The sequence below is a fragment of the Scyliorhinus torazame genome, chromosome 2, assembly GCF_047496885.1.
Source record: "Scyliorhinus torazame isolate Kashiwa2021f chromosome 2, sScyTor2.1, whole genome shotgun sequence".
In the NCBI taxonomy this organism is placed as follows: Eukaryota; Metazoa; Chordata; class Chondrichthyes; order Carcharhiniformes; family Scyliorhinidae; genus Scyliorhinus; species Scyliorhinus torazame.
Window position 1 is genome coordinate 165,428,586 of NC_092708.1, and position 25,751 is coordinate 165,454,336.

Consider the following 25,751-nt stretch of genomic DNA (forward strand, 5'->3'; position numbering starts at 1 on the left):
GAGTCCCCTATCACTATAACCCTGCCACTCATCTTCCTGCCCTCCTGTGCAGCAGAGCCAGCCATGGTGCCATGAACCTGGCTGCTGCTGGCTTCCCCTGTTTAGCTATCTCCCATAACAGTATCCAAATCGGTATATCTGTTTTGCAGGGAGATGGCGGCAGGGGCACATGCACCGCCATCCTACTCCTGCTCTGTCTTTTGGTGACCCATTTTCTATCTCCCTCAGTAATTTTCACCTGCGGTGTGACCAACTCAGCGAACATGCTATCCACAACGTCCTCAGTATTGCGGATGCTCCAAATTGAGTCCTCCCGCAGCTCCAAAGCCGTCAAGCGGTCTAACAGGAGCTGCAACTGGACACACTTCTTGCACATGAAGGAGCCAGGGTCAGTGGACGTGTCCCTGAGCTCCCACATCGCACACGAGGAGCATGACACGGGTCTGGGATCTCCTGCCATGTCTTAAACCTTAACTTCTACAACTACTCATGGATGAGTATGTCTGAATGTTGAAACCACATTGTTTCCAAACATCACCCACTTCAAAGAGAGTTAAGTGCATTCCAATCACACCCCTTTAGGCTTGAGTGATTTAGAAGTGCTGAGCCAGAAATTGGCAGCACAGGAGGCCCTCATCCGCACCCACTTCACATAGGACATGGCCTCGTCCATCATCTCCCCCTTTCCAACTCCCTCCGCCCATCTCTCGGCCTTCCCCCTCCCCCTTTCCCTTCCGCAATGCCTCCCCCATCCCTCTCCCTTCTCCCTCTCTCCCCCCCCCACCCTGTTCCACCCTCCCAGAGACTGTGTAAAATCACTCAAGGGTGATGGGACTGCGTTGGCACTGTCAGTGGGACACTGTTGAGGGCAGCGGGGTGATGATAATCCGCTGAAAGCGGAGCGCTGGTGATCCTCAATCTATGCCATAGTCTGACTCCTGCCTGTCGTCTGAATGCTCGCACATGCCTATCACCTGCACGTGGTGTGCCTGGGTAGTGGGGGTACTGGGGCTGTGGATCGGTGCTTGGCCCGCATTGAGGAAGAAAGTGCCAGAGGTGTCATATTTCTCAAGTGCAATGTTTTATAATGCTTTACATGTGTGCCCCACTGCCCCAATTCCCAGATGGTGCCGGCCCACTCTCCCCGCCCCTCCCAACCCACCCCCCTATCCCTTGCCCAGCTTCCATCGTACCCTTCCCCCCTTACCCCTATCCCCCTCCCCCCAGTGCACTCTCAGTGATCCTTGACCTGCTTAGCCTTCAGTGCTCTACTGCTGTACCTAGTTGTGTCCCCAAAATCCACATCCGAGGCAGAGGCAGCCTGCTACGTGCCACATCCTGTGGCCTTCGTTGCCCCTGGGGGATGTCCTCTGGGGGCCTTGGGCCAGAGAGTCCTGGCGCACTTGCTGGCGGCACATGCCCGGCTGTTCTGCCATGTTCCGGCTGCTGACTCCAAGACGTGCCGCTGTCAGGGGGATGAGTCTCGGGGGAGTTGGTGGCCTCCATCCCCACTCCATCGAGTGGCTCCAGGTAGGCACCCCGCACCCCTCCTCCTGGTCAGTGCCCGTGGGGCCCTGGGTGCACTTCAGGATGGAAGAGCAGCTGGATCAAGCTTCGGCTGCCTCTGGGTCATCTGGCTCTGCCAGCCGTGGTGACTCCCCAATCCGGCACAGTGTCAATGCCCTTGGCGATGCGCCTTCGTGATTAGGATATGCTCCGCAGAGCCTCGGCAATGCCCACCTGAGACTGAGACACCTCCCTCAGCGACCTAGGCATGTTCTGGAGGGCCAGGGAAATGCCCACCTGCGACTGGGACATGTTGCGCAGCACCTCATCACGGTCCATCAGGTACTGGGTCACGTCGCCCAACGACTGGGACATGCTGTCTAGGTGCTCAGCCATCACCGTCACTGACTGAGCCATGCCTTGCCATTCATGCCGCTGACGTCATGCACCAAGCTCTCCACTGCGGTTGCCACCCTAGCAATGTTGGCCTCCGTGCCACGCATTGCCATTGCCTTCTCCTGCACCCGTAGCCTCTGGGATTCTTTGCGTCAGCTGTAGTCCTGTTGGAATGTCGTTGACATCCCACTCTGAATATCACGGCCGTACCCTAACGTCTGCATCAGCTCCGGATAAACCTGGTCCAGAGGCTCAGCATCTGACTGGGACCCAGCTGGGTCCTGGGATCCAGCGGACCTCCGGCTGTCTCGCCTGAGCGTTCCTGTCTCCACCTGATGTGCATCAGCAACTGTGTGTTGCTTACCAGGTTGTGCCCCAGCCACTTGTCCACTACTGTCGCCCACTGAGGTGTGTGTCTCTGCGCTGGCGAAAGGTGGGAATGACAATTGTGCCGGGAATACGGTGGTCTCCTCAAGCTCCCGTCCGAGGTGTTCTCATGGGAGGCAGGGGAGGGGGGGGGGGTCACTGTGGATGAGGATCCTGCGGGAGAATGGACATGTGGTCAGTGGGAGGGATGGGTCAATCTGTATGGTAATAACAACTCAAATGTGGCAGGTCATCTGGGTGCCGTAATGTCACCTCTGCACCATATGCCAACCTCTACGTTGGTGACCGATTTGCTCTCGGCCACCCCCTCTACTCCAGGGCCCATTCGTCATAGGGGGTGAGGACTCTGATGTCCAGCAACTTGCTGCCCGGCTGGGCCCTCTCCCGTCTGTTGTGGGCCAACTTCTCCTGCAGGGGCACAGGGGAGCATCGTGAGCTGCACACGTCATTCATCGCGGGAGTGAGAGAGGTTTTAGTAGCGGAGGAAGATGGGACATATGGGAGGGAATGGGGAGTTTGGGGTGGGCGGCATGGGTGGCACTGCTAGACTTGGGTGAGCCGGGACACAGAACGGTGCTGGGCGGGGCGCTGCCAGGTGCATGCTCATGGGGGGGTGACCGGGGGGGGGGCCGATGCCAACCCAGTTGTGCAGCTTGGTAAAGGTCATTGACCTTCTTACGGCAATGGGTGCCAGTCCTCCTATGATGCTCCCTGTGCTGACAGCCACTTTTGGGTGGCACTGTGGCTAACCCTCCGAGACCCTCCCTGTTAGTAGGAAGCTGGTGAGCACAGTACCGGTGAATCAGCCGGCAGGGCATTCATTTGTCATGTGAAGCCATGGGGTTTTGTTAAGTGGTCCAATTAACGTTTTATAGCAGTGCCAGCCTCGCCACCCGAGCGTCAGGAAGCTCGCGGCAGTTCCCACTCGCTACCACACTTACAAACTTTTCCATTCAATCACGCCCTGTATGTTTTCAAGAATGAGTTCGATGTAACTCTTGGGACTAAAGGGATCAAAGGATATGAGGGGAAAATGGGAACAGGTTACTGAATTGAATGATCAACCATGATCATAATGAATGGTGGAGCAGGCTCAAAAGGCTAAATTGCCTACTCCTGGTCTTATATTCTATGTTTCTATGATAGAAAGGCTTTCTGAAGCCAGATGATGAGCAACACATCACAGAATGACCACCTTTGGCCTGCTCAAGTAACCAAGTCATTTATTTGGCTTTTCCAGTTGTTTCTTTGGTCAGTAGTTAACCCCAGGATGTTGATGATTGGATAATACCATGGAATGCGTATAGGCTCTCTCATTGAAGATGGCTATTGTCTAACACTTAAGTGGCAAATAGCAATTACGTCATACATCAACCCAAATTTGGCTGGTGTCCAGGCCATGCTGCATGCAGGGATGATCTTTTTCATTATCTGAGGAATTGTAAAGGGACTTGAGCATTGTGAAATCATCACCAAACAGGCCCTTAGGATGGCGACAAGGAGTCTAGTGTATATCTCTGTGTACAAAGCAGACACTGTAAATGCAAATATATTTTGCAAACTATCATCATGAGGAAATTATGTTCTCCTCAAATGGCACTTATTATCCCTTGAGTGTATTTTCTTTAAATAAATTATTGGCATTGGCCACACTGATATATATTACCACACTAGTCAATGCCCACTTGTCATAAAATGGTTTGTCTACGTGCTTTACTTGTTGCTGAAATTGTAATATGGTGCAATTCATTGTAATCTTTCGCCTTCTCCTCTCGCCTTCTCCTCGATTGTGTAAAATTAGCTAAAGATTGAATTTCTTGTGTTTGAATTTATAATTTTAATTGTAAATACTGATGATTCCCACACTCCAAGATAATTTGAAACTGATTACACAATTGTTTAAGCAACAAAAGAGATATGAAGGCTGAACGAAACTTACTGAATGAGTTAATGATGCTCTTTTCAGTGGCACATTAGTTACCAAAAAAAGGATAGTAATGCTTCTCCTCGAGATGTACAAAATTTCCCAAGTTTCTTGTACAATGATAATGAGTAAATGTGGCTCTACTACCGTACATGCATCACCCAAATCAGTGTACTGCAGCTTCATAAAGGAACTCATTCTGTTCAATATATCAATGAGTTCCTCCCGTAGTGAGCCATGTTTGAAGCAAGAATGAAAGAGAATTCAGAAGGTTTAATCAAAGTCTGTTTCCCAACTAGTGCTAATATTGTCAGATTAATAACTTGTAAAACTTGTTTAGCGTTCATTTAACCAACTTTTTTAACATTTGCAAAATTAAAAATAAGACGTTCTTTGAAAATTATTTTAGCTGTTTTAATAGAAGCAGGTTTGGGGCCGTTTACAAAATTACTTTTTTGTGGGTGCTCTCTCACACAGACTGCAGCTGTACTAAAATTATCAATCGGATATTTATAAGAACAAATGTTGTTTATATCCAAATTTTAATGCTGTTGCCACTCTTCCACTTTTTTTCTCTCTCAATGAACAGCCTGTTCTCTGGTTGGTTTCAGAACATATTTTTCTAAAATTGTCAAAAATATTCTCTATGAATTAATTCTCCTGGCTACTTTGCCAAGTTAGTTTGTCTGATCTATATGAAGTTTAAAATATCCCATGATTATTCTTTCTTACAAGAACCCATTATATCTTGATTCATACCCTGTCCTGCAGTGCAGCATAAACAGTCCCACTTCTTCCTTTTTGCTATTTCTTACCTTCATCCATTCAACTTGATCCTCCAAATCAAGATAATGGCTTATTACTCTACTGACTTATTGTTTATGAGTGGATCTACCCCACCTCCTTTTCCTTTCTTCCTGTCCTTCAGAAATGTTAAAAAGCTTTGAATATTCAGGCTCCATCCTTGGTCACTTTGCAACTGTTTCTGTAATGGCTTATATCACACACAATTATTTTTATTTGCGCTATCAATTGAACTATCTTGTTCTGAATGCTGCAAATTCAAATAATTTAATTCAAATAATAACTTTTGGTTCTGCCTTTTTACCATTTCTCTGACCTTTTTTTGCTGGCACACTCTCATGTTTGTTCATTCTGTCCCGTCTTCTCACACACTGGCTATCATTTCCTGAATTGCTACCCTGCACTATTGCTTTTCGTTCTTCATTAACCTTCCAACATGCCCCTCACATGAACTCTCCCTCCTAACTATTTAGTTCAAAGCCCTCCTTACAGCCCTAGTTATATGGTGTGCCAGGATAATGGTCTCGGTATGGTTCGGGTGAAGGTTGTCCCAGTGGTACAGCTCCCTCTTTTCCTCATACTGATGCCAGTGGTCCATGTATCAAAACCCAATTCTTGACAGTATATTTGAGCCATGAATTCAATTCTCTGATCTTATTTATCCTATTCTAATTTTCTCATGCCTCAGGTAGTAATCCAGAGATTACCTGATTGGTTTTCTTTTTTTAAATGTTGCCGTTAGATACTCCCATTGCAGAATCTCTTTCCTGATCCTACCTATGTCACCGGTGAACCAGGTGAACCACAAAGATTTGATCCTTCCACTCCAAGTTTTTCTTGAACACTGTGGAGGTGTCCTTAACCTTGACAACAGAGTCTTCCGATCATGGTCTCGGCTGCAGAGAATAATGTATATCCCTCTACTATATTGTCCACCACTGCAATTACAATCTATTTTGCTCCCCTACTTGAATGGCCCCCCGCACTTAAGTGCGCTGGTCAGTTTGCACGTTGTTGCCACAGTCCTTGCTCTCCTCCACATAAGCTACAAGAACATCAAAACTGTTGGAAATTGCAGGGGCTGAGGCTCCTGCATTTTTATTTTCTGGATCTCCAGACCTGCCAAACTCCCATTCACATACCTATGTCTTTGATCACAGATCAAATCAGAAGTAGCTAGACTTAGGGGTGTGAATGACTCTTGGAACAAAGTGTCGAGATAATTTTCTCCCTCGCTCATGCATTGCAGTGTCCTTAGCTTGCACTCCAGCTCATCACACTTGCTGCAGATGTGGTCGCCGTGGGTCACACACGTCTCCACCAGCTCCCACATGCTACAGGTGCAACACATCTCCTGTCCTACTGTCACTATTTTGTTTTATTTAAATAACTAGATTTCAGGATTAGAAATATTACACAATGGCCTGGATTCTCTGCCGGTAGCGAGGTTCCCGATGTGGCAGAGAATCAGGTGTCCGGGGTAAAAATGAGATCGGCACCCATTTTTTAAAAATTCATTTATGGGATGTGGGCATCGCTGGTTAGGCCAGCATTTATTGCCGAACCCTAGTTGCTCTTCAGAAGGTGGTGGTGAGTTGCTTTCTTGAACCACTGCAGTCCTTGAGGTGTAGGTACACCCACTGTGCTGTTAGGGAGGGAGCTCCAGGCTGTTGCCCCAACGACAGTGAAGGAACGGCGATATAATTCAAAGTCAGGGCGGTGAGTGACGTGGAGGGGTACCTCCAGGTGGCAGGGTTCCCATGTATTTACTGCTCTTGTCCTTCTAGATGGTAGTGGTCGTGGATTTGGAAGGTGCTGTCTAGGGAACCTTGGTGAGTTACTGCAGTGCATCATGTAGATGGTAAACACAGCTGCCACTGTTTGTCGGTCGTGGAGTGTTTGAATGTTTGTGGAAGGGGGAGCAATCAAGCCGGCTGCTTTGTCCTGGATGGTGTCAAGCTTCTTGAGTGTTGTTGGAGTTGCATTCATTCAGGCAAGTGGAGAGGATTCCATTACACTCCTGATTTGTGCCTTGTAGATGGTGGTCAGGCTTTGTGGGGTCAGGAGGTGAGTTACTGGCTATAGGATTCCTAGCCTTTGATCAGCCCGATAGCCACAGCATTAATGTGGCTAGTCCAGTTCAGTTTCTGAACAATGGTAACCCGCAGGATGTTGATTGTGGGGGATTCAGCGATGGTAATGCCATTGAATGTCAAGGAATGGTGGTTAGATCCACTCTTGTAGGAGATGGTCATTGCCCGGCACTTGTAACTTGCCACTTTTCAGCCCAAGCCTGGGTATGGTCCAGGTCTTGCTGCATTTGGACATGGACTACTTCATTATCCGAGGAGTTGCGAATAGTGTTGAACATTATGCAGTCAACGCAAACACCCCCACTTCTGACCTTGTGATGGAAGGGAAGTCATTGATGAAGCAGCTGAAGATGGTTGGGCCTCAGGCAATACCCCGAGGAACTCCTGCAGTGATGTCCTGGAGCTGAGATGATTGACCTTCAACCATCCTCCTTTGTGCCAGACTCCAAACAATGGCGAGTTTTCCCGCTGATTCCCATTGACTCCAATCTAGCTAGGGCTCCTTGATGCCATACTCAGTTAAATGTTGCCTTCATGTCAAGGGCAGTCACTCTCACCTCACCTCAGGCATTCAGCTCTTTTGTCCATGTTTGAACCAAGGCTGTAATGAGGTCAGGAGCTGAGTGACCCTGGCGGAACCCAAACTGAGTGTCCGTGAGCAGGTTATTACTGAGTAAGTGCCACTTGATAGCGCTGTTGATGGCTCCTTCCATCACTGTGCTGATGATGTAGAGTGGACTGATTGGCTGGGTGAGTTTGTTTACAGGACACACCTGGGCAATTTTCCACATTGCCAGGTATATGCCAGTGTTTTAGCTGTCCTGAAACAGCTCGGCTAGGGGTGCAAACAGTTCTGGAGCACAGGTCTTCAGTATTATTACTGGGATATTGTCGGGTCCATAGCCTTTGCAATATCCAGTGCCTTCAGCCGTTTCTTGGTATCACGTGGAGTGAATCGTATTGGCTGAAGACTGACACCTGTGATGCTGGGGACCTCCAGAGGAGCCCAAGATAGATCATCCACTCAGCACTTCTGGCTGAATATTATTGTGAATGCCTCAGCCTTGTCTTTTGCACATATGTTCTGGGCTCCTCATCATTGGGGATGGGGATATTTGTGGAGCCTCCTCCTCCAGTGAGTTGTTTAATTGTCCACCACCATTCACGGCTGAATGTTGCAGGACTACAGAGCTTAGATCTGATGTGTTTGTTGTGGAATCGCTTAGCTCTATTACTTTCTGCTTATGCTGTTTGGCACACAAGTAATCCTGTGTTGTAGCTTCACCAGGTTGCCACCTCATTTTCTATATGCCCAAAATTGCTCTGGCATGCTCTCCTGCACTGTTCATTGAATCAGGGTTGACCCCCTGGCTTGGTAGTAATGGTAGAGTGAGAGTTATGCCGGGCCATGAAGTTGCAAATTCTGGTTAAAAACAATTCTGCTGCTGCTGATGGCCCACGTCTCCTCATGGATGCCCAGTCTTGAGTTTCTAGATCTGTTTAAAGTCTATCCCGTTTAGCATGGTGGCAGTGCCACATAAAAAGATGGAGGTTATTCTTAATTTGAAGACGGGACTTTGTCTCCACAAGGACTGTACAGTGGTCACTTCTACCAATACTATCATGTAAGCTTTGTGCACGTGAAGTTAGAGACAGTCTGAGTAAGAGAGCCCGAGTGAGGATTGAAACTTTGTAATTTGGAGCAGTGTGGTAATTCGGTGCAGAGTGGGAGGAGGTTCTTTTTCCCTTTTGTTTTGTTTTCTTTCTTTCGACTTTGTAACTGTTAATCTGCAGGGAGAGATCCAGAGAGCATCATGGGAAGGTAAGTGATATAAAGACCGTTTCAAATTGTGGGAGGAAAACACTGAAGTGACATCACAGTAAAGCTGTGACCTGACTGGCTGGTAGGGAATCTGTTAAATTTTTAAAAAACATTGTAAAAACTAATTAAACCTAATTAACTAACTAGGTAGAGGAGTAACAAACCTGAGGGCAGAGATTAGTATTTAGCATTTAATTTTACAGTAAACATCTGGTGCCATGACAATATCGTTAATTGTAACTTAATCTAACAACAATTTAAGTATTTATTTTAAATTAATTAACTAGAGCATAAATATCACTCAGCGGGATACAGTGCTCTAACTGTGAGATATGGGAGCTCCATGATGCTTCCAATATCCCGGACGCCTTCGTCTGCAGAAAGTGTAACCAATGGCAGCTCTTGAAAGAATGCGTGGTTCAGTTGGAGCAGCAGTGGCAACACAACTGGCTCTGTTGCTCAGCATGGGACGGCAAAGTGCAGGAGAGCGATAGTTATAGGGGACTCTATCATAATGGGTACAGATAGGTGCTCCTGTGGATGTGAAAGAGACTCCATGATAGTATGGTGCCTTCCTGGTGCCAGAGTCAAGGATGTCTCTGAATGAACACAGGACATCCTGAAGGGGGAGGGTGAAGAGCCAGAGGTTGTCGTACACTTGGGAATTAACGACATAGCATGAGCTCCTACAGAAGGAGTTCAGGAAGTTAGCAGTAAGCTAAAAAAACGACCTCTCGGGTTGTAATCTCAGAATTACTCCCTGTGCCACATGCCAGTGAGGCTAGAATTAGGAGGATAGTGCAGCTAAACACGTGGCTAAACTGGTGGTGTAGGAGGGAGGGTTTCAGATTTCTGGACCATTGGGATCTCTTCCGGGGCAGGTGGGACCTGTACAAAAAGGACGGGTTGCATCTAAACTGGTGGGGCACCAATATCCTGGCTGGGAAGTTTGCTAGAGTCATTCGGGAGGATTTAAACTAGTATGGCAAGGGGTAGGAACCAGAGTGTTAGCTTAGAAGGTGTAATAACTGAATGGGAAATAGAGAACAAAAATAAGAGAACAATATCACCCTCATGCAGAGCAAAAAAGGTGACAAGTTTGAGAAGGGAGGTGGTTAATGCAGGACTGAGTTATACCTAAATGTGCACAGTATATGGAACAAGGTAAATGAAACGAAAGAGAAAATGCTGGAAAATCTCAGCAGGTCTGGCGGCATCTGTAGGGAGAGAAAAGAGCTGACGTTTCGAGTCCGGCGACTGTCAAAGCTAACAGACAAAGTGGGAAATATTTATTCTGTGGAGTGAGATCATTCTCACTCCACAGTATAAATATTTCCCACTTTCTCTGTCTGTTAGCTTTTATAAAGAGTCATCAGACTCAAAATGTTAGCTCTTTTCTCTCCCTCCAGGTGCTGCCAGATCTGCTGAGACTTTCCAGCATTTTCTTTTGTTTCAGATTCCAGCATCTGCAGTAATTTGCTTTTATTTTTTTTACAAGGTAAAGGAGCTTATTGCGCCCATTAAAATTGGCCGATACGATGTTGTGGGCATCGGTCGTGGCTGCAAGGGGATCAGGGCTGGGATCTAAATATCCAAGGATATGTTACTTGATATCACATGAACTGAATAGAATTGGCTGAAGACTGGCTTCTATGATGATGGGTTCACCAGAATGTGCCATACGGTTACAGAGTGTGTGAAGTAAATTCGGCTGTTGCTGATATCCCACAGTGCCTTGTGAATGACCAGTTTTGAGCTGTTATATCTGTCCTGAATTATCATTCCCAATTCTTTGGCACAGTGACCATGCCAAAACACTGTGATGGAGGATATCTCCAATGTGAAGATGGGACTCCCCAAGGACTGTCAGGTGGCTACTTCTACCAATGCTGTTATGGACAGATGCAACTGACAGCTAGATTGGTGAGAATAAGGTCAAGTATATTTTGCCTCAGGTTGGTTCTATCACCACCTGATGCAGGCCTTGTCTGGCACAAACTGAGGCCCTCTTAATAATTTGTACTAAAGTACCCCAACATCGTACATTCTCAGTGGTTCTACCAAGTGATGTTCAACATGGAGGAGTACTAATTCATCAGCTGAGAGAGGGCAGTTAAGTGACAATCAAGAGGCCTTGAGACTTTATTGGATATAGAGACAATGTTGCAGATCCCTAGGGTCACTCCCTCCTGACTGCTGGCAGGATAGGACATGCACAGGACTGGTGATGGAGAAATCTTGAAAATTGGCTGTAAGATACGGTTCTATGTCAGATTGTTGCTTGACTAGTCTTTGGCACAGCTCTCCCACTTTTGGCACAGCTGCCCAGATGTTAAGGAAGAGGTTTTTGCAGGGTTGAGTGGTCTGGGGGTGCCTTTAAGATAAGAAAATCCAATGTTTCAGGCAATATCGAACGACCCATCTAGTTTTAATTTTTTTACATTTTATTGGCAGTATCATACAGCTGAGTGAACTGCTAGGCCATTTCATCAGGTGGTTAAGAATTAGCCACAACTATTTTTATGATATTCTTCACATTTAATGTTTCTGAGTTATTTTCCTTAAGCATTTTTATTATCTTGAAAAGCAGTCAAATTAATGTATCTTTTTCAATTCAACAGACAGCAACTTTGTTCTGGGAAATGCTCAGGTATTGAACGTGTATCCAATAGTGTACTGCTCCGATGGATTCTGCGAACTGACTGGCTATGCCCGAGCTGAACTCATGCAGAAGAGCTGTGCTTGTAAATTCCTCTATGGAGTAGAAACAAATGAAGCCATGAAAATCCAGATCCAAAAAGCACTGGATGAGAAGCGTGAGTTCAAGACTGAACTGATCTTCTATAAGAAGAGTGGTGAGTAAACAAAATTAAATTCCTTTTTGCGAAACTTACTATTTTTAGTTTAAAATATACTTCCTTTGCTTTTTCAAGTCGCATTTTTGCTCTTGCCCCTTCCCTGCTCAGCTGTCACCTGTGCTACATGTCATTCCTCACTGACATAATGGTTCTGATATAAACAGGGGGAGACCGAAATCTACCAAAGAATCAGTATGGCCGGGGACATGGACACTCCAACAATTTTAACATTTGGGCCTCATTAACTTACTTAGCTCCACGTCCCCCTGCTCCGCCTGCCCTGACCCTCCATCACCAATGCAATAACTTTATTCTTGTTTCAGTGCTTTTGTGGAATATCTAAAATCCTGTCATAGCTGGCCCTCCTGTATCTTATCCTGGCACTGTAATAATGGATTATCTAGCTTCTGGAATGAAAATCCCAACAGGAAATTAGGGTTACTATTCAATTGTACTCAGGACTTACGTTGATTTTCATGCTTTTTAATCTGGCTGTATTAATTCGCTGATTTTTTTGTTGGTGTCATATGTATCAACTGTCAGAATTTCAGCCATATGTCACCAACGTACATTTCTTTGAAGCAACTTGAGTAACTGAATGACATCTCAGATTGCTTTGCAATGGATTGCGGAAGAAAACAGGGTAAGAAGGAGAGATGGGTTGGATTATTGGCATCACTGTTGGGAAGACATATCTTTAAGATGGTTTTGAAAGTAGAAAGAGGGATGACAAAGTAGACTTGTTAAGGGAGTTACAGAAGGTGAGGGCATGGTGTCTAAATGAACAGCTGTCACTCGTGGAGGGAAGCTAACTGGATACAAGGAGTGAACCATTGCAGGAGAAGCAGGTCATGGAGGCAATATGGGGATGGCTGAGATCGGGCAAGGCAACACGAGGATTGATTTAAAGAAGTCTATTAGCTGGAGAAAGCTGAATACAGAGGTACTGAATGTACAGCTCAAAATGTGGGCGACCACATTCTGCATGAATTGTAGCCAAAGCAAGAAAGCTGGCAAGTGAAATGTGTAGACAAATAGAATTTGAAGCGGACAGCAGCATTGATGCAATATAGCAATACAGTGCAAGGGATAAGGATGGAGATGGAAAGCACTTGAGAGCTGGAAGAGGGTGATTTTGATACAGTTCACATTGTGGGCTGAGGGGTGTGGTGAGAAAGCTGAGCTCAGATAAAGCAGCATGGCGGGGTTTTATATACATTCTTACCTTAGCCTGAATCGGCAGCCACTGGTTTAATATGGGTAAGGCCAAAGAGAATAGCTTCTGTTTTGCTAACATTGAGCTAAAACAACTAGAAATTATCAAATCCGTTGTCACAACAAATAACATGAGTCGGAAGATGGAACTAGATTCAAAACTGGCACTGGAGGCGACCAGAACCAGTCAGTTTGATTAGACAATGGGACTGAAGATTTTTAGAACCATTTAATTTTGTTTCATCCACTGTTGGTTGCATGCAAACTTGAGACAGAAAGGTTTTAGGGTGATCTAACCAATTCTGAGAGTTGCAGTTATTTGGCACTTAACCCGAGGAAACTCACAGATAATAAATAAGCAGCTAAAGAGGAATTTAAAAACAAATAATGCTCCTCAAAGGTTCTTTATGAGATACCATCCTGTTGTCATGTTATTTACTTTCTTAATGACTAGCTGTAGTTGTTTATTTGAGGGAAGGAGATTGTTCCCAATGTGGATGCATTAGAAAGTTTTATTTGAGCTTTCCTGTAACTATACTTGTAGACTTGCCAGGACATAAGAAGAACTTAGGAGTGGGTTGGAATGATAAGTTTGACTTCCATTTTGCAAATTCCACTGAGATTCCTCAGTTTAAGCCTTTATCTGCATTGGAATGTATTATATCTTTTTGGCACATCTTCACACACATGGGGCTGGATTCTCCGTCCCGCCACGCCAGATGTCTGGTTCAGCACGCCGGCGGGATGCTACGTTTCACCAATGGTTTCCCATTGTGGGCAGCCTCGTGCCGTCGGGAAAACCCCGGGCTGCTGGCAAAATAGAGCACCCCGCCTGCGGAGAATTCAGCCCATAATGTTTTACCCTTTTTGGGGAAAGTATTCCAGAGCTGATTCAGCCCATTGAGCAGCTTCATGAACGCTCCTTTCGTGGCTACCAAGTCCTGGCATTGGACTTGTCCCAGAACTACTGGTCCAGAAACAGTGGTGCTACCACTGTGCCACAACACCTCCTATTACACTGTTTAAGTTGGCCTATTAGAGGGTGAGTTCATTATTGAGCTCAATTATGTCCTGTAGCTTTGAAAGTTATTTACAAGTTTATGGTAGAGGTCCCTTTGTTACAGTGCAATAATTGAGGAGACTGCATGCACTAACCTGATTGGAGAGGTGACAGTGAACAGCAGTAAAATCCTGCTCTTCATATCTGTTCCTGCATGTTATGGTTTAGTAAGCCAGTCAGACAGGAAATGTGTGCATTCATTTCCTGCTGACTTTGCAATCAGATGATTATTATTGATATGGTTACTGAGTGGTAAAGAGGCCTGGTGTGTTTTAAAGTTCGACATTGGGCACCGGATTGAGGGTTTAGTAATTTGGAGGTAGAAACTAGGGGAATGGTGGCTGTATCAAACAGAGGAAAAGACTTCAATCATTAATTGTGCTCTAATGTCTCTTCTAACTGTCACTGAACAGTCTCTGAGTATCTGTCATTTTAGCAATCTTTGCCTCTACCTGTTTCAAAAGCAGCTTGAGGCACCTTCTCAGCAATGTCCACTGTTACAAACACTCTTTAGGTGAAGTTCCCCCAGACTTGTTGATCTGGGCGAGACCAGGCTCAATTTGTCACCGTTTGGCTGTAACAGTGCCCTGATCTAAAAAGGATCCCTTTTCGTAGATACCTTTTCCAAGAACCAATAGTTGGGCACGGTTTACGGGCCTCATTGCACTCACTTAGTGACATGACGAGGCCGTTGAATCTCGCGAGAGGCCTCTTGAGGGATTCGCGACATTTTGTGAGAGTCAACCTAACCTCGCGAGACATCGTAATTTTGATCTCACCTTGACTGGGCGAAGGACATATGTGCATATTTAAATGAGCCAGTATGCTAACTTAAATATGTCTTCACCGGATTCTCCAAGCACCCGGGACCTAACGACTGTGCTTGGGAGACCTTGCCAGGGCACCGTTTAGCACTGGTTTCCACAAACGAGGACCAGGTGTAATGGTGCCTGGAGTGGGACTCCCAGGCCATTAGAGATCCTTGGGCGATCAGGCATTGGACAGGGATGGGGGTGTGCTCGAGGGGGGTGCTCGAGGCCTCCAGAAGAGGTAAGTCGCGGTGAGGGGGTGGTGTGTCCGGAGGCCATGGTCAAAAGACTGGGGTCAAAAGACCGGGGATGCCTTTGAAAATGGTGCCCTGATCTCCAAGGTGACTTCCTTCACTGACGAGCCAGTGCAACTTCATAGATCATCATAGAATTTACAATGCAGAAGGAGGCCATTTGGCCCATCGAGTCTGTACCGGCTCTTGGAAAGAGCACCCTACCCAAAGTCAACACCTCCACCCTATCCCCATAACCCTGGAACCCCACCCAACACTAAGGGCAATTTTGGACACTATGGGCAATTTAGCATGGCCAATCCACCTAACCCGCACATCTTTGGACTGTGGGAGGAAACTGGAGCACCCGGAGGAAACCCACGCAGACACGGGGAGAATGTGCAGACTCCGCACAGACAGTGACCCAAGTCGGGAATCGAACCTGGGACCCTGGAGCTGTGAAGCAATTGTGCTAATCACAATGCTACCGTGCTGCCCGTAAACCTGGACAGGGAGTTCCTCGCTGAGTCCAAAAACCCCAGCAAAGCGACGTTGAATAACAGCGTCTTTGGTGACGAAAAAAACCCTGTTCAGCGTGCCCAAAACCGTACTCTTGTTTTCTTCCTGTTGAATCACGCCCATTATGTTTTAAAAGGAGCCAATTTAACCAGGCTTTCTTGAATTAAGGATAAAATGAGTTTATTAATTCCTAAAGGTAACAAAAAAGATTGTAAAACACATTTGTATACATTCATACAGGTTAGAAGTGAGAGTTGAGTCCAAAGTAAGGGAATACAAAAGAAAAGTATATGGAACAGCTCTCAACTCGCAAGTAGATGGTGAAGCGTTGTTTGTTAGACATAGAACAAAGAACATACAGTGCAGAAGGAGGCCATTCGGCCCATCAGGTCTGCACCGACTGACTTAAACCCTCACTTCCACCCTATCCCCGTAACCCAATAACCCCTCCTAACCCTTTTGTTTTGGACACTAAGGGCAATTTATCATGGCCAATCCACCTAACCTGCACGTCTTTGGACTGTGGGAGGAAACCGGAGAACCCGGAGGAAACCCACGCAGACACGGGGAGAACGTGCAGACTCCGCACGGACAGTGACCCAGGCGGGAATCGAACCTGGGACCCTGGTGCTGTGAAGCCACAGTGCTAGCCACTTGTGCTCCTGTGCTGCCCAAATTATGATTTCAGATTCTAATAGAGTTGACTTCAGTTGAATAGTCAGGAAAATAGTTGGTTTTGTGATTCCAGTGTTCTGTAGTTTGGTGAAGAAGCTTCCCAGTCTTCTTTTGCTGACTGGGCTGACTTCCACAGACAGAGAGCAAGAGATTCGAGATATACATGCAAAAAATGGCTATTTACAGGGGCACAGTGTGTGCGTGCTAGCTGGTTTGTTTCTATGTCGAAACTCCCAGCACTTCTCTGAGGCAGACAACCTGGAGCAGCTTTCAGCTGGCTTAAAACCCATTCTTTGTAAAATCCAAATGGAATGCAGAATCCACAATTCTGCCTGGGCATTACTCACAGGATCCCTTGAGATAAGATGACCATTTTGTCCCTTTGTCTCCACCAGTGATGGTAATTAGTTTCTGCATTCAAAGTACCTTGTCAGGAAATAGGGTGGGGTCCCATTGTCTCTCCGAGTATCACTCCACCCCCTCTCCCAGCAATTCAGCCAGTGGCTGATTGTACATCCTCAGCCATCTTTGGGTTTGTGTGTCAATTTCAAACACTCACAAGTCTTATTTAAAGTTAAATTTTTTGGGTCGCAATCCATTGTTTTTCTTCATTATTATGACACCATACCCACATCTTTTTGAATGGAGAAGTGCAGGACACAGCAGGCTACAGTGAGCTGGATGGAGTATACTGCAGGGCAGCACACAAGGCCGCAAAACTGTCCCTTTTCTGATTCCGACTGTCCTTTTAACCTGTACCAAACCCTGACTATATTTGGGCCATGGGAATAGTAGGTATGCCTCGCCACCCACAAATCAACCATTGGCGTGACTTATTTTCTTGAGGAGCTCTGCGAGTGAAGAATTCTGACAGATGAATGCATCATGCATACTTTCAGGAAATCTCATGCAATGTATGTTGATGCTGATTTGTACAATTAGGGAGGGGGGAAAGCTCCTTATGTTGAGTGGGGCAACTGAATGAGACCTGAAAAAAACATAGGTCCTACCTGTCACATCTTGAATCTTGGGAAAAGTTATCAAGATCAGAAACTTTCATGTCTGCTGATCTCAGCTGATCAAGAGAACAATATAGAACATAGAACATAGAACATTACAGCGCAGTACAGGCCCTTCGGCCCTCGGTGTTGCGCCGACCTGTGAAACCACTCTAAAGCCCATCTACACTATTCCCTTATCATCCATATGTCTATCCAATGACCATTTCAATGCCCTTAGTGTTGGCGAGTCCACTACTGTTGCAGGCAGGGCATTCCACGCCCTTACTACTCTCTGAGTAAAGAATCTACCTCTGACATCTGTCCTATATCTATCTCCCCTCAATTTAAAGCTATGTCCCCTCGTGCTAGACATCACCATCCGAGGAAAAAGGCTCTCACTGTCCACCCTATCCAAACCTCTGATCATCTTGTATGCCTCAATTAAGTCACCTCTTAACCTTCTTCTCTCTAACGAAAACAGCCTCAAGTCCCTCAGCCTTTCCTCATAAGATCTTCCCTCCATACCAGGCAACATTCTGGTAAATCTCCTCTGCACCCTTTTCAATGCTTCCACATCCTTCCTATAATGCGGCGACCAGAATTGCACGCAATACTCCAAATACGGCCGCACCAGAGCTTTGTACAGCTGCAACATGACCTCATGGACCCGAAACTCAATCCCTCTACCAATAAAAGCTAACACACCATACGCCTTCTTAACAACCCTCTCAACCTGTGTGGCAACTTTCAGAGATCTATGTACATGGACACCAAGATCTCTCTGCTCATCCACACTGCCAAGAATCTTACCATTAGCCCAGTACTCTGTCTTCCTGTTATTCCTTCCAAAATGAATCACCTCACACTTTTCTGCATTAAACTCCATTTGCCACCTCTCAGCCCAGCGCTGCAGCTTATCTATGTCCCTCTGTAACTTGTAACATCCTTCCGCACTGTCCACAACTCCACCGACTTTAGTGTCATCTGCAAATTTAATCACCCATCCTTCTGCGCCCTCCTCCAGGTCATTTATAAAAATGGCAAACAGCAGTGGCCCAAAACAGATCCTTGTGGTACACCACTAGTAACTGGACTCCAGTCTGAACATTTCCCATCAACCACCACCCTTTGTCTTCTTCCAGCTAGCCAATTTCTGATCCAAACATCTAAATCACCCTGAATCCCATGCCTCCGTATTTTCTGCAGTAGCCTACTGTGGGGAACCTTATCATACGCTTTACTGAAATCCATATACACCACATCAACTGCTTTACCCTCATCCACCTGTTTGGTCACCTTCTCAAAGAACTCAATAAGGTTTGTGAGGCATGACCTACCCTTCACAAAACTGTGTTCACTATCTCTAATCAAATTATTCCGTTATTTCGGATTTTAACTTATTCCAAGTGCACTTTGAGTGGACATTCAGGAAATTCAGGGTTGCAAGTATCACTGGACATCATTTTCCAGAATGTAAATTATCTAGCTGGAAACACAGTAAATAAATGCACAAAAACGCTACATTTGTTAGCGAATTTGGGGGGTGGGGGAGATGATTAGTGGTGGAAAAATGACAGAAAAGTTTTTTGCCACCATGTTCTATATGGGAAAGGTACTTGCTATCAAAAGGAAATGATGGCAATAGTGTGCAATGTCAGGACTGGTGAACTGGCTCGTGTTTACTTTCAAAGAAAATGCCTCTCACACTGATGCCAGAACAAACATGTGCCCATCAGTTATCCCCACTGAACACTGTATTCTAATCCATTTTTCAGAATGATTGTGTTAACTATATCCATCTAACATGGTTATATCACTCAAAAAACAACAGAACATAGTGCTAACTGCAGGGTGTCAAAAATGCACAGCTAAACAGCACTAAGAAAGCACATTACCCTTCTCCAGGACATAGATCCCAGTATTTACTTCAAGCCAGGTGCCTTTATTTTATACATTGATATGTGAAAAGCTGTCAGATAATGATTACTTTAATCAATGATAAAGTCAGTGTGTGATTGAATTCAGTAAAGTCCCTTTTCTTTTTCCATTTGCAAAGTTGATCCTGTCTGATGAAAATACCAGTTAAATATGTTTCAAAGCATGGTATATATTATTAGTGTTTGAACTGATTCCTTTATCTGGAGCTGAGTGATTGATGATTTATTGTACCTTGGCTGCAATCTGTGAGGCTCTGAGCTGCCACTCTTGCATTAAAGCTTTGGAAGCTCCAGTGAATCTAGGTCATGTGATCAAAGTGATTGACTCCACCTCAGAACGTCATGTACACCTATATTTCCAGTGGATGAGTTGCCCCTGCTTGGCAACTAGATGGAACACTCTGTGTTCCATTTTGTATGGCAAAGGAAGAATCCTGAACTGCAGTTCCAGACAACTATGTGCTTTACCCACTTCCTTCGCCCCACCATTGGCAGCTAAACTTGATCCCATTTGACCAAACTTTTGGTCACTTGTCCCAATGACTCCTTTAACTCAGATTCAAATTTTGTATGAGCCTCTATGAAGTGTCCTGGGACATTTTACTTGGCTTAAAATTATACAGATTTACAATGTTGTTTGTGAATTTCACAATGGGAATTTCATGGTTTGGGCTCATGAATGAAATGAAATGAAATGAAAATGAAATGAAAATCGCTTAGTGTCACAAGTAGGCTTCAAATGAAGTTACTGTGAAAAGCCCCTAGTCACCACATTCCGGCGCCTGTTCGGGGAGGCTGGTACGGGAATTGAACCGTGCTGCTGGCCTGCCTTGGTCTGCTTTAAAAGCCAGTGATTTAGCCCAGTGTGCTAAACCAGCCCCGTCTGGTTTATATTGTCTGGAAAGGGAAAAACACCATTAGTACAATCACTTCAGTTCATTGTACAACTTAAAACATTTCATTCCTTGATACTACAGGACTGAACATTTAAGGGTAGAAATTCATGTGACAATGACTGACCCAGGAGGCTGGGAGATGGCCTGAAATTTGGCTTAATCTTAATAATCTGGACAAGTTACCTCCACAGCTCATCGTTCTTCAACACCAAATTTCAGGGTGCCTGCCTTGCCAAAAGCAGCTTCAGGTAAATGACGATGCGACGAAATAGCCAAGATTGCAACCAGCAGGGAATGCATATCAAATGTTGTTTAATTATGATTATGAAACCGGAAAAGGCCAATGTCAGGCAGGAAAAGCAGTTTTCAAGCTGCCGAAGACAATGGTGATGGGACTTGAAACAAAACTTCAAGTCACGGGTCCCACTACGTAGCGTTGGTGGGACAGCCTCTGATTTGCCCGCCCGGCCATCAACTCAGACACTCGATGAAACGGGTGCTATTTTTAAAGACTGCTCCAATGCATAGCAAGCAAACCAGTTAATCCAGGTGCCCCCCTGGCAACATCCTGGCACTACCCACGCAGTGCCTGGGCATCAAATGCGCATCAAGTGGCACTACATAGGTTATACTTGGGAATTGCCCATACATCAAAGCATAATGCGATTCTTCCCTCCCCCTGCCAGGGTCGGGGTATTCCCAGGTAGTGCCATGGTATTGCCGGGAATTTGCCAGGGCACTACCCGTGAAGTGGCTAGGTATGATCCTAACCCCCTGAGCACTGCACTCACCTGAACTCCCCGGGTGCCCCTATGGAGACCAGTTCTGCTTCACACCATTCTGCCATCACGCCACTGTGGATTGATTTTTTGATGTGGTGGTAATGATATGTAAATTTATTCTAATGATGTTCCTGAATACCGGGAAACGTGACCGTTCACTGACAGGGGGAGGGAAGAATTGCATTATGCTTTCATACCATCCTAGACTTCTTATTAAGCAGTGCTGCTTTGAGACCTGTTAACTTATTCTTTCAATCACGGTTTATTTAGTCATTCCATGAGCACAAATTCAGATAACCTTGGTTACCCAGAATGACTGAATGCTGTGTTTGTCTTTGAACATTATCAAATATGCAGTGAGGAGTGTTAATCATTGATGGTGTCTGGTTGTGACTAGACAACCATGCTGTGACTTACTGTAATACACCGATTAATGGAAAGCATTCCCTCTTCAAGCCTTGCTTCTTTCTAAGTATCATCAGCTGCTTGGACTAAAGAATGGCACTCCAGGCATTAAAATCCAAATGATATAAGTGGATTTAAGGACATTAAACATGGTGCGGCGGGACGGAGAAACCCGCCCCCTGTGTAGTGACTTGAACTGGCTGTATATTGGCATCTGTGATGAAAGGCACATTATGAACCATCTATTCAGCACTTCTGATTGAAGATGGTTGCAAATATTTCAGCTTTATCTTTGCACTGATGTCTGATGCTTCTTCATTATTGAGGATAAACTTGCTGTATTAATCTCGGGAGGCTAGTAAAAAAGGAACCCACTTACAATGCAGTCTCTTATGACTGGTAAATCAGATATTATTTCATTTTTATCGGAAATTGTTCCAATGGATCATAAGCGATAACGTACTTTCTAGAATCTGTTACAGATTCAACCTAATATTGATCTCTATGAACCAGAACCATAGAATCATAGAATCCTTTCAGGTCAGAAGGAGGTCATTTGGCCCTTTGAATCTGCACTGACCCTCCGAAAGAGGAGCCTACCTAGGCCCAATCCCATCCCTGTGACCCCATCTAACCTTTGGACACTAAGGGACAATTTAGCACAGCCAATACACCTAACCTGCACATCGTTGGACTGTGAGAGGAATCCAGAGCACGCGTTGGAAACCCATGCAGGAATGGGAAGAATGTGCAAACTTCACACGGACAGTCACCTGAGGTCGGAATTGAACCCGGGTCCCTGACGTTGGAAGGCAGCACTGCTAATCACTGTGCCACTGTGTCACCCCTTTAAATCTGAAAAAAGTTGTAATCTCACCAAGAAGGAATTGGATTCCTGAAGTCCCTAAACTCATTGGAACACAGAAGTGCTTTGTGGTTTATTTTTTCATTTATTAAGGTTGCTACAATGAACCAACACATAGACAATCAACCAAAATATAATTGTATGGATTAACCTCATACTCACATGAAACATTCAACTGAGGCCCTATTGGCTTTCTCAAATGGATAAAAAAAAATTCACGGCAATGTCTGAAGCAGGGAAGGGGAGTTCTCCCCAGTGCCCTGGCTAAAATCCATCCCTCAGCCAACACCTAAGAGCAGATGATCTAGCCATTTATGTAATTCTGTGCAGTTTGTGAGGCCTAGTTCAGTTACAGCAGCCATTTCACCTCCAAGGTACTTTCTTGGCTTGCAACTACTGTGTAATGTCCTGCAATTATGAAAGGAACTATATAAATGCAAGTTATCTTTCTTTTTTACTCAACCTTGAAACAAAAAGTTTCAAAAATGAACTCTCTTCTGTATAATACCTGCACAAATGCTCCCTCCTTCCAATTCTTCAAAATTCTATAGACTCTGGACCGGTTCCTACAGATTGGAGAGTGGCAAATGTAACCCCACTATTTAAAAAGGGAGGAATAGAAAAAAGGGAGAATTACAGACCAGTTAGGCTGACAGCAGTAGCTGGGAAGATACTAGAGCCGATTATAAAAGACGTGATAACAGAACATTTGGAAAGCATTAACTAGATTGGACAAAACCAACATGGGTTTATGAAAGGCAAATCATGATTAATAAGTCCACTGGAGTTTTTTGAGGAGGGAACTGATATGTTGGGTACTCTGCTACACAGACGAACCAACACGGTTGCGAATGGTACAATGCAGTTTTATTTCAAACATCTATTTACACTGGTAAACTGTTTACTGAGGTTCGATCATGACCCTTGATTCTGTGGACCAATTCCTAATTCTATCTTGTAGTGGCACTCAGCACATGGTGGATGTCTGAGTGGCTTGTAATGAGCTCTGTGCCCTGAGCCGTCTCCTGCTCGAGTTGCTAGGAAGTGTCGTGTTCCCTGTTTTGTACTGTGTATACTCTTGCCTGTGATTGGCTGTCGTGTTGTGTGTGTTGATTGGTCCGTTGATCTGTCCATCAGTATGTATGTATGTATGTGCTATGATGTTTACCTGAATATCATGACAGTAACTAGTAGAATAGATAAGGGAGAACCAGTGGGTGTGGTGCACTGGACTCTCAGCAAACCTTTGATAAGGTCCTCATAAGAGCTAAGTGGACAAAACAAAGCATATGCAATGTGGGTAAAGTATTGACATGGATCAGGAACCAGACAGGAAACAGAGAGTGGGAATAAATTGATCTTTTTATAAATGGAAGGCAGTGACTAGTGGCATACCCGGAGGGATTAGTGCTCGGGCCCTAGCTTCATGATATATATAAATGACCTGCATAAGGGAACCAAATGTAACATTTCTAAGTTTGCTGATGACACAAAATTGGGTGGAATTATGAGTTGTTAGGCAGATGCAAGGAGGCTTCCAGGTGATTTAGATAAGTTGAGTGAGTGGACAAACATATGGCAGATGCAGTACAAAGTGGCTCAATGTGAAGTTACACAATTTGGTGTGAACAACAGAAAGGAAGAGTATGGGTTCGATCCCGGCTCCAGGTCACTGTCCGTGTGGAATTTGCACATTTTGCCTGTGTCCGTGTGGGTCCCACCCCCACAACACAAAAAGATGTGCACGGTAGGTGGATTGGCGATGCTAAATTGCCCCTTAATTGGAAGAAAATAATTGGGTACTCTAAATTTATAAAAAAAAGAAAGGAAGAGTACTATTTAATTGGAGATATATTGGGAAGTGTGGATGTAGAAAGGGATCTGGGTGTCCTTCTACACCAGTCAATGAAAGTGAAGAGACAGGTCCAGTAAGCAATTAAGAAGGCAAATGGTATGTTGGCCTTCATTGCAAGAGGATCTGAGTTCAGAAGTGGGGATATCTTACTGCAGTTAAACAAGGACTTGCTGAAACCACACCTGGAGTATTACGTGCAGTTTTGGTCTCCCCAAAAAGGGAGTGCAGTGGAAGTTCACTAGGTTGATACCAGGATTGGTGGGACTGTTCTATGAGGAGAGATTGGTTCGACAGGGCCTGAAGTTACTAGCGTTTAGACGGATGAGAACAGATCTGATTGAAATGTATAAAATTCTAACAGGGCTGGACAGGGGGGATTTTCCCTGGTTGGGCAATCTGGAACCAGGGGATACAGTCTCAGGATACAGTCTCAGGATAAGGGGTAGGCCTTTTAGGACTGAGATGAGGGAACATTTCTTTACTTAAAGGATTGTGAATCTGTGGAATTCTCTACCACAGCAGGCTGTGGAGACCATGGGTGAATTTTTTTTTTTAGAATTTATAGTGCAGAAGGAGGCCATTCGGCTCATTGTGTCTGCACCGATCCTTGCAAAGAGCACCCTACTGAGGCCCAGGCTTCCACCTTATCCCTGTAACCCAGTAACCCGACCTAACCTTTTGGACACTAAAGGGCAATTTAGTGTAGCCAATCCACCTAACCTGCACATATTTGGACTGTGGGAGGAAACCCACGCAGACATGGAGTGAAAGTGCAAATGCCACACAATTTAATGGCCTTGCCGTGTCCGACTTGGCGTCGGGACTAGGCTGTTGAATTTGCGACACTCGCAGATTCAGCTGAACCTCCCAAGTCGCAATCTGGATCTTGCCCTCACTGGGAGAGATCCAGATCAGCATATTTAAATCAGCCATAAGGCTCATTTAAATATGCATATGCCGGATTCTCTTGCTGCCTGGGACATAACGGCCTCACCTTGGAGACCTTGCCAGGGCGCTGTTGAGTACTGCTCAACACAAATGTGGACCAAACATCGCAGCATCTAGGGGGTCTCCAAGGCCGTTGGAGACCCCTGGGTGGTCAATACAGGGCAGGTGGCACCCTGGTAATCAGGCTGGCACCTTGGCACTGCCTGCCTGGCACCTCGGCACTGTCACCCTGATACCTCCAGGCTGCCTGGGTGCCACTGCTAGGCTGGCATGGTGTCAGTTCCAGGTGCCAGGGTGGCACTGTCAAGGGTCAGGGCCTCAGAGGGGGACATGCCATGAAAAAGGGATGTGAGGGTTATGAAGCGTGAGGGATGACGCGCCGGTATGAAGAGGACTCATAAAGGTTGAGGGCAATGAAGGGTGGGGTTCCTGAAAAGTGGGGCCCGAAAGGGGAGGGTGGGTAGGCCCCATAACAAAATGCCCTCATCTGCAAGGGCCGGGGGGGGCGGGGGGGGGGGTGGTAATGCCCATATATGGGTGGTGTAGTGGTAATGTGACTGGACTAGTAATCCAGACACCTAGGATAATGCCCTGGAAATCCGGGTTCGAATTCTACCACAGCAGATGGTGTAATTTTAATTCAATTTTTAAAAAAATCTAGAATTGACAGTCTAATGATGACCATGAAACCATCTTCAATTGTCGTAAAAATCCATCTGGTTCACTAATGTCCTTCAGGGAAGGAAATCTGCCGTCCTTAC

At 45.5% G+C, this 25,751-nt stretch overlaps 1 protein-coding gene across 1 annotated transcript in view; it reads left to right on the plus strand.

Annotated features, from left to right (window-relative positions):
- kcnh3 (potassium voltage-gated channel, subfamily H (eag-related), member 3) overlaps window positions 1-25,751 on the plus strand; it is a 1,447,071-nt gene that overhangs the window by 413,712 nt on the left and 1,007,608 nt on the right. The window contains exon 2 of the mRNA XM_072479207.1: window positions 11,554-11,787. Coding sequence (XP_072335308.1) covers window positions 11,554-11,787 — 234 coding nt within the window. The remainder of the gene's footprint in view (window positions 1-11,553; window positions 11,788-25,751) is intronic.